Raw genomic sequence first — 15368 nt, 5'->3', positions numbered from 1 at the left:
CCACATTTGTATTAGTCATACAGTCTGTCCCATCGTGCTCCATCTCTCCTCCAGCGTGGCAGAGGAGCTCGGAAGCCAAGGCACTAATTAGACTCTGGGGAGCTGGATCACATCTGTGTGCATACAGAACATGTGTATGTGTCCACGTGTGGGGAGTAGTTGTCCTATGAGTTGAACAGAGACGATGTATGACACTCTCCATCTCAAATTAATTACCTCCTCCTCATGCCTGGTCGAGCCTTTTCACTAATCTCCTTGTTCACACCAGCCTGTGAAATTCCCAGCAGAGGAAGGTGATTTTATTGTTGGAAAGCTCTTATCTAGCCTTTTCTGTGTCTAGGCCATGACCTGCAGTAGTCCATAACAGGTAGTTCCCTAGTTGAGCACTGGCTTTGGTCTTTATTCAGGTCAATGGACAAAAGAAATAGAGAATAGAGTCCTACCAGCTCTTGGTGGCACCTGGAAGTCTTCTCTGATCCACAGTCTTTACTCTCTGTTACATTTTGCCTGAAATTCTTATGACTTAAACACTTAATATTTACTTAATATGATATGTTATGTTTTGAGTTACTTGTACTTTAATCAGAGAATCAGAGAAACATAAAAAACAACAATATAAATGTGTGTGGCAGAACTTTGCTTATTCTTCTTTTCTACCCCATTAAGTGACTCTTTGGAGGGAGCCTGACCCCTAGGTTGGGAACCACTGGATTAAAATACCTGTCTCACTTAACATAAAGTAGTTAAAACTGGCTCAACCTCGACCAGCTACAATAGGAAAATGCTTCTTACACAGTGATGCATCAGTATTAAGGATTTATTATTGTATTATATAATAAATATGTCACTCACAGGGGCCATTTTTCTGCATAACAAGTACTTTTTCTTTTGATACTTGAAGTATATTTAGCTGATAATGCTTACTGTACTTTTACTTGAGTAGGATTTTGAATGCAGGTATTTTACTTGCAATGGAGTATTTTACATTTATGTATTGGTACTTTTACTTAAGTAAAAGATCAAAATACTTCTTCCACCACTGCTGTTGTGGAAGTGGGATCCCTCTTCTGTTGCTCTTCCTGAGGTTTCTCCCTTCTTTCCCCTTAAAGAATTTTTTGTGAAATTTTTCTTATCCAAAGTGTTGTCCGTATGTTGTACAGATTGTAAAGCCCCTCCAAGACACATGTGAGATTTTTGGGCTATGAAAATAAAATGATAACATGATATGAAATTAAAGACCTTTAGCAAATGTTTTACATGGTCCGAAGTATCCTAGTGTTTTGATATATTTTATCCTCCACATGATCAATTGTAAATTGTTACTAAAAATAAAATGCACTTCGAAATGTCCTCAAGCGCTTTGCTGAACGCATCTGACCAAACCATCTGCTTGACCTGTTCTCAACAATGGAGTGGATGAGTGGACCGGGGAGGGTAACACATGTACAGTACATAGAAAATGAACACAAATACATATTAAATGCACATAACACACATGTGTACATACAAATGCAGCACTCACACAGCTCAGTGGCTGACCGAAAGAACAAAGCCATACTTGAAATTAGGGCCTACCTTGGTTAGAAGAGTCCCCCAGATAAGATATAATTTTCCATGCACCACTGAGTGCTCTAATCAGCGTTTCGTTCGAGCACTGCATGCCTTTTAGGCCAATAATCATAGCTGGTTTTCAACAGAACACAGGTTTAATATAATTCTCTTTCCTGGTTTCAATCAGATAGCTGTATAGTAAACACTTTATGTTCAGTATTTGATAAAGCTATAATGCTTATATGTTTTTTTTTCTTGAGATACAGTGAATCAGACTATACAGATAAGCCATTTGTGACCAGCGCAGGTAAAATCCCTACACCACTTAAGACATTAGGGTTGTTTTTTTTCCTCCATGGTAACAGTCCCCTGGCAACCATAAGAGTGCCAGTTATAGTCATAGTACCCCTCTGGCTCCCTCACACATACCCTTCCTCACCTTCCCTATCACTCACATCCTCTCTCTCTTACCCTGTAGCTCTCCCTTTGCGTATGTGTGTTTGTATCTGAGCGCGTCTGCATGTGAGTCAGCTGCATCCTCAGCACCTGGGACATTACCTCCAGTCTCCACAGGGGAAGCTGCATCGCTGACACTGTGAGTTTAACAGTTCTGCTGTCGCTTTTCGTGAATTAATTTAACTGTGATTTTTTAAACTGTACTATATGTATAACTTTGTTTTCTGTTTAATTGAAAGAAAATGTTTTACTATTTGATTGCATTGTGGAAACTGGCTGTGTATTATGGAAAATAATATATGTAAATGGTCAGTTTATTTTTCATGTTTTACACATGAGTTTATATTTTCCATGGTAATGTTTTGCATTTGTATTCCTCGATGTTTTCACTTATTTTTTGTTTCTTCTTAACTGGAGATTGGCAACAGCAAAAACCTGAAAATTATTTCACATTCGTTGACAGTTAAACTGAGCATTCTCACCTGATGCTGATGTTTTATTTTCTCCTTTTGTCGTGATTTATTGTTTTAATCAGGCGTGAGTGTGCACTGAGCTGTATCTGCATGAATGTACTGAAAAAACATGTGCTCTCGCCTTATTTGTTTCTCTAGGGGCTCCTCGTGAAAAGACCCTGGTTGTCAGCTCTCCAGGTTTGTTGATCAGGACTCCAAGCCAGAATCTCTGCGGGTGAGTAAGAGAGGAGAGGGAGGTCAACATGGGCTCCAGCTCCTCCTCCTATGCCCCCAAAACCATTTACCTGGATGTGGACGGGAAAGTGCAAAAGGTGGGTCCAATTCTAGTGGATCTTTTTTATTGTTTACATTGTAAAATTTGGTTCAGTCTTCTCTAATTATTAGAAATGTAATGTGACTAAACACATTTTGGCAATATACTTTCTGCTCTGTGAGCTGGTTTCACTAAATAGTTTTACAGAATATAGACATTTTTCTTTTCATTTTTTGCCAGCGAACAGTGTCATATACAGTAAATAGGAATAAATGGAAACATATACAGACTGAATATTTTCAAAGACTCAAAAAATGTTAACTGTAGACCGTAAAGGTTGTTGCAAAATTATATCTACAGTACAAACGATATCCAAAGTACAATCCAATACAATATGTTCAAAATCATCACAGTTGGGACTCATCCAGTTCTGAGTTAGTTCTGACTTAATTTTAAGACATTAAGATTTAATTATGGGTTTAATTATAAAACTAACCTTAATAAACTTTAACTATGGCAGTTAAATAATTCTATTTTTAATTCACCTTCTTTACTCAGAGGAGGAGCGATTATTAGACGGTAGTGCAGAGCAGCTTGCCTTACACGTGTTGCTGACAGAAACAAACACCTGTTGTTAACAGCTTACACACCATCATTCATTTCTGCTGCCTTACAGCTCTGGGGTAAATGAGTGAAAATTTGGATCTACTTCTTTCCTTATTCATAAGTTTCCAGGCCCCGCATTGAGCTATTAATCAGTGGTGATACAGAAAAGAAAGAAATATGGAATGCAAAATAAAGTATAACAATGACTTATTAATGACTTATTTCAGCTTTTTAACCATAACGACAGCAGAGCAACAGCTTAGTGATCATTTTAAACAGTCGTGTCAAATGGTTTAAGGCTCAAGTTTCATGTTTCAGCGTTCCAAACATACTGAGGTACAGATAAATGTAACACTTGCTGATCTGGTGATGTAGAGTGCTTCAAGTAGAGAGCTGGCGATGACACATGTCTCTTCAAGAGCCCCGTGCCCACGGTCTGAGGCTGAATGTTTGTCTGCTACACCTGCTCTCCTCAGGATGTAAGATCACTGTTTTCGCACAGGGTATCTGCACCAACGCAGTAGTACTCTCTATACATGTACTAATGCTTGAAAACTGGGCTGATTACATGACAGGCGTGGATAATGCTGCTATCTTCAAGAGCTCCATGAACTCTCACACTCCAGCTGTCCTTTTCTTTCTCTCATTGGTCTCTCTGCTGACTTGACCGTATTCAACCATAAATCAAACTGACCCTTACTTTACATTCCCATGTGGCTCAGTTGTCTAAAAAACACATGCCATTTGATACCCTTCCTACCAGAACACTGAGGCCTTACATCAAAACCACAGCAGCTGTTTGTGTGCAGGTGTGCCTTTGGAAACCATGCAGACACAGATTGCTCTGTGTTGGATTTGTGGGCCATAGAGGAGGTTTTCTCATAAACATGTGACATGATAATAATTAATACCACTACTATGTGAGTTTATTCCCAATTCACAATTATTTCAATGTAAATCTGCAGCCTTCTGCCATCATTTCTGTCATATGTGTGATAATAAATTAATACAAAATGAGGATTAAGAAACCAATACAAGAACTGTGTTTACCTTACAGGTGGTGTTCAGTCGGCACTGCAGCCCATGTGACATCAAGGAGCTTCTGTGTTCCTCATCTAACATTCCCAGGTTTGTTGTTTTGTTTCCTCGCTTGTTTATTTGTTTGCTCATTCATTTATTCACATGGAGATTACATCACTCCCCACCTGTATCGCTGGGCATAATTGAAAATTGCTGTTAAAAACTATCTCATAAAGCTGCACAAAAATATAATACAACACAGCAAGGTTATCATGCAGTGAGGCAGCCAAAAACATACAACGAACACATGCACCTAATAATCAGACAGACATACTGCATTAGCCATGCACATCAACTCAGACAATGATAAATGATAAAAGGAAGCTGTAGTTGTCATCTGTCTTTAATTCTGTTTTGCTTTTATTGAGGAAGATAACCTTTTTATACGCTGGCACTGTTCTCTCTTTCTCTTTCATTCAGCAAGCCAAAGTCTTTACTGACTCTACAAGTTGTCTTCTTGTCTTTATTTTACCTTAATTTTGTCTTGCTTTGTTTGGCATTTCTGTTTGCCTTTCTGCTGTTATATTGCCTTCTGGGTATCCTGTTTCTGCTATGCCTTGTCTGTCAAAGCACTTTGTAAACTCTGTTTTTAAAGGTGCTATGTGAATAAAGTTATTATTATTATTACTGTTATTAATTAGTAGTATAGGGGATAATACGTTCTACAGTGCACAATGCACATATGCAGTTTTGTGCACAGCAAAAAAATAACTTGTCAGTAGATCATTTCTGTTTAACTCTAATTTAATATCTAACACTGTCTCACTGCTGGGGAAAAGTCCAAATATTAAAATTAAATTAAAAAATGGAAAACAAAAGTGGGGGTGGGGAAAGAGAATAAAACTCAGTGTATTTCTACTTTTCTCACTTTTCCTCTCGTCCTCTTACTTGCAGGAACACTGCCATCATGATGGTGGACCCAGAAGGTGCCTTGGTCTCCATAGATCCCACCATGCCCACCAACTCTCCAAAGTAACATACCTGCATTATAATATTGTATTTGTATAGAAATCACATAATTACATTTCACTTATGTCATCTTTTTCAGAATCTCCACCCCATTTCACAGGCTTTATTTTTTACAAGCACACTTTATAAATTGAGATCGAGATTTCATTTGTTACCTTTGAAATAGTAGCTGACAAAACAAATTTCGGGTTCATTTAGTAGCTGTTCCAGAGCCATATCTACACAACAGCTACCAAATTAACCTTGTGGTGAGATTGTTCTGTCAACTGTAAAATCTTTGCAAAAAAGCAATATAAAGAAATTATTGATGTCCAGAATTAGGAATAATAACTGCTCCTCTGATTTCCTCACAGCTCTTTGTACAAAGTCGTCCCTCTGTCTACTGGTCAACTTGGAGGTAAACTGTCAGCAACAGCTTTATTTTCTAGCTCACTAACACATACATTCATGCATCAACAACACATCCACTGTGAACGTAATAATGAGCTTGAAAATATCAAACTTGACAATATGATTGCTGTTCACAATGATTTATCAGGAGTGTATTTATGTCTGCAGAGAAGGAGGACATGTTTCAGAACGTGTTGTCCCAGGTGGCTGAGCAGTTCAGCAGGTAATGCCTCAGTTGTTTATGTCATGTTACGGCTGAAGCCTGCCCTTCCCCACCCTCACATATACCTCACACACATACCTGACACCAGTGACTTTCAATGGTAATACATGCTACAACTCACAGAGGCAAGTTAAATCAGACAACAAGTTCTTTCACATTTGTCCTTTATTCTGTAGTCTAAGTTTTAGTTTGTCATTATGACCAACAACCCTTTTTTATTCTTGTCATTCGCTTTCCTCTCACAGAGCCTTTCGCATCAACGAGTTGAAGACTGAGGTCACCAACAGGCTAGCAATGCTGGAGAAGAGAGTGGAATGTAAGTGGCACATTATACTGTTTTTAGCTTGAACGAAAGGATCCCCCAGAAAATCCCTTTCCGATGCAATACAACCTGAGATGTAAATGAAACATGAAATACAGCTAGTGGAAATGCATTCCTAAAGTGAAGCCAAACTGTGATACATCTTGTTCCCCTCTTTCAGTGGAGGGCTTGAAGGTGGTGGAGATTGAGAAGTGTAAAAACGACCTGAAGAAGCTACGGGATGAGATGACTTCAAGAGGTGGCGGCAGGTGAAATAAAGAATAAAGTTTGACATTAGACATCAGATGTCAACATAAACCAAAACATGTAAAATCGATGTCAAATAAACTTTTTTTGGACCTTTTAAATTCAGAGTAAACTGTCCATGCAAATACAACTTCTCAGACGATGGGAAGAAGGTTACTCCTAGACGAGATGTCCCCAATTATCCAAAGGTGTGCCTACTGGGACTAATATTTGCATTACTATTAGAAAGAGCTAACTTCATGGATCTCTACAGTGTCTTTTGAAGTTCTGATGGCATTATTTATTTTGCACACACAGTACACACTGTCTCAGGAGACTGTTGAGGCACTCAAGAAGCCAACATTCGATGTCTGGCACTGGGAACACAATGAGGTTTGTTGATATTGCCTCTCCATAACTCAATCAGCCATTTCCATTCCATGTTGTCCAAGCGAGTGATGTCTGGATTTATTTTCTCTTCCTTTGTGGCTGCAGATGCTAAGTTGTTTGGAGTATATGTACCATGACTTGGGACTTGTAAAGGAATTCAACATGAACCCCATCACACTCAAACGCTGGCTGGTAAAGTTGGAGCAGTAAAGGACATCTGAACTTGTGGCTATACTTCAAACAAGTTTTTCACTAAAAAGCAGAGTCAGGGTTGCTAAGAGTAGTATCAGTGCTCTGACACAGATTACAAAATAATTATCAAAGGGTTCAAGGCTGGAAATACTTTTAATTTTACAATTCTGCAGTCAATCACTGAATAAATAATTCTCTGTCTTCTAGCTGGCGATTCAGGAGAACTACCGTAACAACCCCTTCCACAACTTTCGTCACTGCTTCTGCGTTAGTCAGATGATGTATGGCATGATTCACCTCTGCAACCTACAGGTATGGTGCGTGTTTGTGGGTATATGTGTGTGTTCATGCATGTCAAGGATATCATTCAAGGGATTCATCCACCATTTAAAGTGCACTTTTACAAAATGATTTCTGTCACAAAAAGAAAAAGAAAAAACAGATTAGATTAAACACCATTTATTACAAGTCATATTTCTAAAGAGTCATATGTCTTTGAAATACCAACCAATGAATTTCAAGACTGAACATTTTGTAATTTGTAATAACACCTTTCATTTACACTGTTGTGCAGGAGAAGCTGACTCTCACAGATATGGGCATTCTAATGACAGCTGCAGTGTGTCACGACCTGGACCACCCTGGCTACAACAACACGTAAGACTCACTATTCTGTCTGTAGGGGTGTTGACATGTAGAGCACTGCAGATGCCCATTGACCCCTGTATGTTTTGACATCCTCGGCACAACACTGTTGTCAATGAACTGTGAAAGTAGTTCAGCTTGGAGAGAGTTCAGGTATGAAAACACGCAGATTCAGATTATTATGTTGTTTTTGGTTGGAGATTCGAGCACGGGAGGACCTCTCTTATCAGGGAAGCTACATGGGAATATACTGTCGGTCCATCCATTCACCTGTGTCATCCATCTATCAGGTACCAAATCAATGCCCGCACAGAGCTGGCAGTGCGCTACAACGATATATCTCCGCTGGAGAACCATCACTGTGCTGTGGCCTTCCAGATCCTTTCTCTTCCTGAGTGCAATATCTTTGCAAATGTGGACCCTGAGGCATTCAAACAGATCCGACAGGTGAGATGTGAATGTAAAACTCTCATTAGTCTATTTATGACAAGCATGCCGAGTTCTGTCTTAATCCTGCACAGTCTTGTCACATATTTACATATCAATCTGAAGACCATTTTTGATTTTATGACTTAAATGTAAGCAAACGTCTCAAGCTGTTTTGCGCTTACATTTCCAGGCAATTATCACCCTCATTCTGGCCACTGACATGGCCAGACACGGGGAGATACTGGACTCCTTTAAGCAAAAAGTGGACAACTTTGACTTCACCAACGAAGAGCATGTGACATGTGTATGTATTCATTATGCCTTGCTAGATCACGTGGCATCTCCACCTGACATCAGTTGTTTACCGTACTGTACATGCAAGACCTCAACACAAGCAGGCCTTTATCAGTTGAGTGTGCTGTAATCAGCTGATGCCAAATGTACTGTATTAGCATAATTGGGAAAGCAGTCACAAAAGTACAGTAGATGCTCTAAGACGGGGTTGTGTGCGTTGATGATGAATAGGTTACTTTATCCTGTGTTTTATGTCAGGTGGGTGGGAGTTGCATGGGTGTTTGTACATGTGTGTGTGTTTGTGTTTTCAGCTGAAGATGGTTTTGATCAAGTGCTGTGATATTTCCAACGAAGTGAGGCCAACTGAGGTAGCTGAGCCATGGGTGGACTGCCTATTGGAGGAGTACTTCATGCAGGTGACCTCAACCAGCGCTTTCACATAACTCGGAAATCCATCATCTAAATCCATTACGTCAACTCAGATGATGGAAAAAGTACATTGTGAGCAATAGCCCCCTATGATAGGTGAAGTTCGCAGCATCAAATGACAACATTTCCCCTTATGTGCTTCCCAGAGCGACAGGGAGAAGTCTGAGGGGCTCCCTGTGGCTCCCTTCATGGACAGAGATAAAGTCACCAAACCCACTGCTCAGATTGGATTCATCAAGTTTGTCCTCATCCCAATGTTTGAGACTGTCATGAAGGTAGGGCAATGTGTGCACTGATGTGTTCTTTTATACATATACACACTGATTAACTGATTAATTAATGCTCTCACTGTGATGTCTAGCAGCTTTTCCCTCAGATTGAGGAGATCATGGTTCAACCTTTGAGAGACTCTCGTGACCACTATGAGGAGCTGAAACAGATTGATGATGCCATGACAGAGGTAGAACCTATTCTATTCTATTCTATCTATCTATCTATCTATCTATCTATCTATCTATCTATCTATCTATCTATCTATCTATCTATCTATCTATCTATCTATCTATCTATCTATCTATCCATCTATCTATCTATCTATCTGTACAGTCAAGCTTTGTTCAAACCCACACATCTTTTTGTTAAACTCTGTTAAATTATTTTCAGATACTGACAAGACATGTCAAACTAAATCTGTTTCGAGTCACGTGACACTCTGTAACACAGAGTGAGTGAGTTGTAGCACTATTACAACCAGCTTATGTTCACATAGACGCATACATGCCATTCCTATGTTACTCACATGCATCTCTGATCTCCCTTCTTTTACCAGCCAGTTACTGTGTCTATTACATGTAATTGTCTGGATATTGTAAAGCTGTCAATAGTTGGTAGCGCTAGGGAGAGTTGAAATGTTTCACAATGTGAAACCTTTCATTTAAAAGAATAGTTTTGAGACATGCTTATTCGCTGTCTTGCTGAGAGTTAGATGAGTCAGATGTCACTCTCATATCTGTCCTTTAAATATAAGGCTACAGTTAGCAGCTGGTTAGCTTAGCTTAGCACAGACACTGGAAACAGGGGGAAACAGCCAGCCTGGTTCTGTCAAAGGCAATAGACTACTTCTTGATTGTGACTATTTGCAGTCAAGTAAAATTAAGCCAATTTTATTGCAAACCACAAATTTGCCTCAAATGCTTTACAATCTATACAGCATACAACACCCTCTATCCTTAGATCTTGAGACAACCAGCAGAGACTCCAGGAAGTTAGTGGTCCCAGCCAAGAAACAGTCCTGTACATAACCCCCGTAAACCTGTGAATTTAATTATTTAAATAAAAAAATTTGAATAATTCTCCGCCAGACAGCAAATAAAGCATACTTCCCAAAGTGAAACATTTTTTGCTTTAAGGTTGTGCTTTTGAATATGGCAATGTAAAACTATAAACACCATAAATGTAAGAACCAAGTTCTTACCAATGTAAGAAATAAGTTTTTTAATGACATTCTTACTTTTTGGTTCTGAAACTATCACAATATCAGAATATTATTGCTATTTCTTGTGGCAACAATTATGCAGTGAAAATATCATATTGTGTGAAAAAGGCTGGGACTGAGCCGGCACACACATGCAGCGATCACAAGCAAAAGTGATACTTCTGCATGATCCAAAACATGCTGTTGTGCCTGTGTGGACATACCAAATTAAATTTAGTTTGGAGCACACAGTTACTTACAGTAATCAGAGTGTAAGGGGTTAAAACAATGGCAGTAATACAGGTGTCCTGCTGTGAGAAGGAGGCATGTAGAGAACAAATCCAAGTCATCTAAGCTTTTGACCTGGACCTACCAAACACTGTGAATTCTCAGTTATGCAATTTGTTTGACATGAGTGGGATCATACACACATACATGGACACATATGCATACCCATCAAACCACTTGCTAACATAAAGGTGTGTCTTTTGTTCAATGAGGCACAGAAGAAAAAAACTGAAAATATGTCATTAGGCGGGAAGAAGAAGTAAGCTCTGCAGTGAGTGAGTGCAGTGGTATCTGTGTAAGTAAAAGCAACTGACTCCTTGGTTGTGCTTTAGTGATTAGTGTTAGTGTCATGAGTGCGCTCTGTCTCTGCCTCTCTCTGGCCTCTCCACAGCAAATCTCCTCTATATTGCACTCTATCTACAAAAGCCAGACCTTTATGAATGTGCAGCACTTTTATCACTTTGGATTTGCCTTTTAAGTTAACACCAAGCAATTCATATCAGTTTACTTACAAAAAGGAAAAGCAACGGGGTAATCCCGTTTAGTCGGCTCAAGCTAAATTGGTTCAGCGTGAGAAATTCTTGGCAAGTGTGAGGGTCTCAGTTGAATAGAAGTTAAACAGCCTACAAAGCAAAAAGAAAGAAAGGAAGGTTCAACAGCTTACAAAAAACAAGGAAATTCAAAAGAAACAAACCCCAGAAAACTATTAGTTAATACAATGACAAAATCAATCAATTAAGTAAGCAAGCACAATTCTCAAGTAAAAATATTTAGATTTTTGACATTTGAGCTCTTTTTGATTTCTGCAATATCGTGCCAGAATATGACTTCATTCATTTTGCTGTTGTCACGGCTGAAAACAAAGTGGTGAAATTGTCGCTCATTTGTTTCCCCTCCCACCTTTTTTTTACAGTGACAAGATACAGCATGTTCTGCACATGAATTAAAACTATAACCTCTTTTCTGTCATTTTACATTGAACTTTTCCACAGAAATAGAATGAAGTTGCCACTGGACTCTGAGTACGTTTTGACTTTCCACATAGGGAAGCCAATTCTCGCTCACAGCTCTTAAGGCAACTTCAGTCCAATAGCTCTTATCTGTGGTGGACGATAACCACCCAAACTTTTGGTGGTCAGGCATGGTTTGTGCTGATCTAGGCACAGCTCTCAGTCAATGAGTTGTTTTTTAAACCTAGTCTTAGTTTAAACTTTCCTCCTTAACATCCTGCTGTTTCTCCCTGCCTAATCCAAGCTCTTATTTTATTGCAGGGGTCTTCTTTTGTGATCAAATTAAGGAAAGACTTTCAAAAACGTGACTGAGGCCTCGCTGAAGATGTTCTGCGCTGCGTTCTGGGGGTGACAGATGGATCAGGAGGGAGAGAAAAGAGACTGCTTGGCTACATACTGACCTAAACTTAGTCGTCAAGGTGGCATATCTTGAACTTTGACTTAGACTTTTGCACTGGCTGTAACAGAGAGGGACCTCATGACCTCTCTATATATTTATGGTGTTTATGTTGTTCTCCCTACTTTTTGTTATTTCATAGTACCTCAAGAGTTTGAAGGCCCAGTTTCTCCAATAACATGACTTAAAACCTTATTTTTTTTTAAATATACAATGGCTGCAGAATAGGCTGCATGGACCACAGGTTCAGGAAAATACATTTTTACATAAACAGTAAACGATCATTTCTTTTTTTCCCAATTTTTCCAGTAGAAAAATAAAATGCACCAAATTGGGATGTTTTACCTCACTGTAGCAATATATTTTGATTGATATGGAGTGTTTTCAAATGGATAGTGCACACAATGAGTACTTGAATAAACCATCACAAGTCTAGGTCTATTCTCTTCAACACTTTTTTAATACAACAAAGCCACATAGGGGCATCTGTTGTCCAGGGTGTTACACATTGTGTCCTGTAAAAAAGTTTTAATATCTCACAATGTAAAACTATTCAACTATTCATCTGTCACACCCTGTGAGTCTTTATATATAAAGGTTAGAACACACATTACAGGGTGTCCCCTTCCTTAAATAGGCAACTGTGTTTCCACAGTAACTCATCTCCAGTTACTTTACGTAATAGAACGGATTTAAGTACAACAAATGTTGACCAAGGTTTATTAGAGAAAAGTTAAAAATACACTTGGATAATTTAAATGAGCCTGATAAGAATCATACACTGATCACACAGAATAAAGCAAGTTCTCTTTGAGTTGGAGAAGAGGTAAAGTAAAAACCAACCTACTGACTGTGAACCTTCAAAAATAATGAAAATATCTGTTAAAATACAGTAACTATAATACAACTAATCGACATAAATTAACCCATTGTCATGGAGATGGATCTTCTGCCATGCAAGCTCAGTAGCTTTCAGGACTTTTCATCCATTTTGAAATGCTCATAGCAGCCACTGAGCTTGTTTGTCAACAGATCCATCTCCAGTACAACTAAGCGAATTACAGTTGCTGATGAAGATCATGTGAAATAAAGATCCGTAAAAAGCTAGTAAATCAGTCTGGAGTTGGGATTGTTTTGTCATATCACTGTTGATTGAGACCATAACACAGCAAGTGCCTATTTAGATCGCTGTGATAACATTTCACCACTCTTCTTTTTTACTTAACGCAAAACAATACATGATTTTAAACAAGTTAACGCTTCATGTCAATGGAAGATGTGTTTGTACCTCTTTATACCTGATAATTATTTCAGTTGTTTCCCATAACAGTCAAACTTTTTCTCCATTTTGACAGTACAGACTGATGTTTTATTTGACCCCATGTGAAAGGCTGCATGATCCTTACATCATGAATTGTTGTGCAGACATTCCAGTTATGCATGGTTCTTTACCCCACCGTCCTGATTGAGATATGTTTTATTGCCACATTTTAGGCTTGAGGGCTAGAATACAGTCAAGATGTGTTGAAATATGATTAGTTATCCAGTTGTGTACCACCCAAAGGTGCCACTTATCTCACCCCGCACCACGCCCCTTTCTCACTCCCCAGCTTCCCTTTGAGTCATATCAGATCTGAGTGGTTTTCCTCCAGCTACTCCACAGTGTTTTTATTACTGTGTTTTTTGGCAATATGTTGCCAATTACTCCAGAGCGATTTATTGCCTCACCTGTTGGCTTCATCTCACACACACTGAATTACCACCTACATAGCTCTGATGAAATCATATTCATAATACAGAGTAACGCACAGTATGAAACACCAAAGGCTCTATTTGAACTGTATATTTTTGTTTAGGTTTGTTTGTGCATTTCAAAATCATGTGGGACAATTAATAAACTTCAATTTCACTCCTCAAGTCTGTAGCTTCATTTGATAAATCTCACTCTATATTCACATGTTCATGGTCTAATGGGTTCTTTTTAATTAATCTGATCTTCTGTGTGCATACTACTGCAATCCTACTCGTAAGCTGATGATCTCAAAGCAACAAAAAAAAAGACAGCAGTAGACCGCATGTTATTGTTGCAGTTGAGATGAGAGAAAGTGAGTAAACATATATGAGTGCGAGTCTTGTTTGAAAGAATGTAATTACCCATCTCCTTCCCCACATAGCGTGACATGAACCTGCAGGAATGCTCTGATGAAACAACATGCTGTCTTATCATAGAAGGATCCTCTTCAACGAAGAGCACACTGCTGCATGGACCAATGATTAAAGCACTGCAACTCACAAATAAAAGGAGTTTCTAGTGATAAGTTGAGACAATGTGCACTACTTTTATTATATTTCAGTGCATCTTACTGTTTTGCTTGTTATTGAGAACTAAATGCAGAAGGTTTGTTAAAATGCTTAATTTTATTTTTTCTGTGAGGGACAACATGGTGCATGCAGATTTTCTCCAACGCTCATAATCTCTTCATATTTCAGTTCATACATCAAAAGCTCAATCGCTCAGATTGAGCATCTACCAAGCCTAGACTGTTAGATGTTTTCATGAGTGCAACACTAATTAAAGTAACTGATATCTAAAACCCTTCAGTCATTCTCTTCGCCTTGAGGCTGGGTGTCAGGTTGTGTTAAACTGCCGCAATATTTCAATGGGCCTGTTTGCTCATGTGAAAGTGAATACTGTATCTACTACAAAAGCACCTTGATGGTGGTTAAATGAGCAATTGTTAATTTTGTCTTTCACTGGGCTTGCATGACACTGGACCTTAGCATGCAAAGGAAGGTGTGGCACTTTTGATCAGGGGTTGGGTACATGATCCACGCAAATTTAAAGTCAAGACAGTAGTAGTTTCATTTACTTGTTACAGTCACATAAGTGCAGACTTTTTTTAATGGCCACCAAAGTGAAATTGTATACCATCAAAACAAAAATGTTTGATTTTGAGGGTATAAAACATAATGTATCATAACGTATTTTTAAAATGTCATTACTTGTCACTAGTGTAGTGTAATGCACAAAACCTTGGTCATGTATTTTGATATGTCATCATCCTCACATTTTGTTGCTATTAGACAGGACAGTTGCTAATGGCACACACTGACATTATACTGTCACTTTCATTCATTCATTAGATTATAGATGGCCTAATGGCTGGACACTGCCAACTGCAAACCATCTGCCAAGTTCTTAGCGGTTCTTCGATGTTCCTTAAATATCTTCTGGTTAAAGGGGTACTCCAGTGATTTAGTATTGCACTTCC

General features: G+C 38.7%; 1 protein-coding gene across 5 annotated transcripts; it reads left to right on the top strand.

Moving 5' to 3' along the window:
* The first annotated feature begins 1963 nt into the window (after positions 1-1963).
* Positions 1964-14013, top strand: pde9ac (phosphodiesterase 9ac). 5 transcript variants are annotated; one of them, XM_044203266.1, is made up of 20 exons: positions 1964-2146; positions 2619-2791; positions 4397-4467; positions 5314-5391; positions 5742-5785; positions 5947-6001; positions 6247-6317; positions 6484-6571; positions 6676-6757; positions 6867-6941; positions 7044-7130; positions 7338-7442; positions 7705-7787; positions 8066-8222; positions 8395-8508; positions 8810-8914; positions 9074-9202; positions 9289-9387; positions 10908-10984; positions 11961-14013. In XM_044203266.1, the coding sequence occupies exons 2-19, from the start codon at positions 2723-2725 to the stop codon at positions 10950-10952; spliced, it is 1557 nt and encodes a 518-aa protein (XP_044059201.1). In that variant the 5' UTR covers positions 1964-2146; positions 2619-2722; the 3' UTR covers positions 10953-10984; positions 11961-14013. The 5 variants fall into 5 exon arrangements, with proteins under 5 accessions (XP_044059201.1, XP_044059197.1, XP_044059198.1 ...); XM_044203262.1 differs by having other exon boundaries at positions 10902-10984; XM_044203264.1 differs by having other exon boundaries at positions 1965-2146; positions 9292-9387; positions 10902-10984.
* Positions 14014-15368: the final 1355 nt, after the last annotated feature.

The sequence above is a fragment of the Siniperca chuatsi genome, linkage group LG7, assembly GCF_020085105.1.
Source record: "Siniperca chuatsi isolate FFG_IHB_CAS linkage group LG7, ASM2008510v1, whole genome shotgun sequence".
NCBI classification, from domain to species: domain Eukaryota; kingdom Metazoa; phylum Chordata; class Actinopteri; order Centrarchiformes; family Sinipercidae; genus Siniperca; species Siniperca chuatsi.
This window is presented reverse-complemented; position numbering and strand designations above follow the sequence as displayed.

Bases quoted from the DNA above. Each gene is read 5' to 3' on its own strand.
- pde9ac (XM_044203263.1), top strand. From the start codon at position 2,723: ATGGGCTCCAGCTCCTCCTCCTATGCCCCCAAAACCATTTACCTGGAT. The intron at 6,942-7,043 runs GTTTGTTGATAT...TTGTGGCTGCAG, and splicing joins GGCACTGGGAACACAATGAG to ATGCTAAGTTGTTTGGAGTA. The intron at 9,388-11,960 runs GTAGAACCTATT...ATTTTATTGCAG, and splicing joins TTGATGATGCCATGACAGAG to GGGTCTTCTTTTGTGATCAA.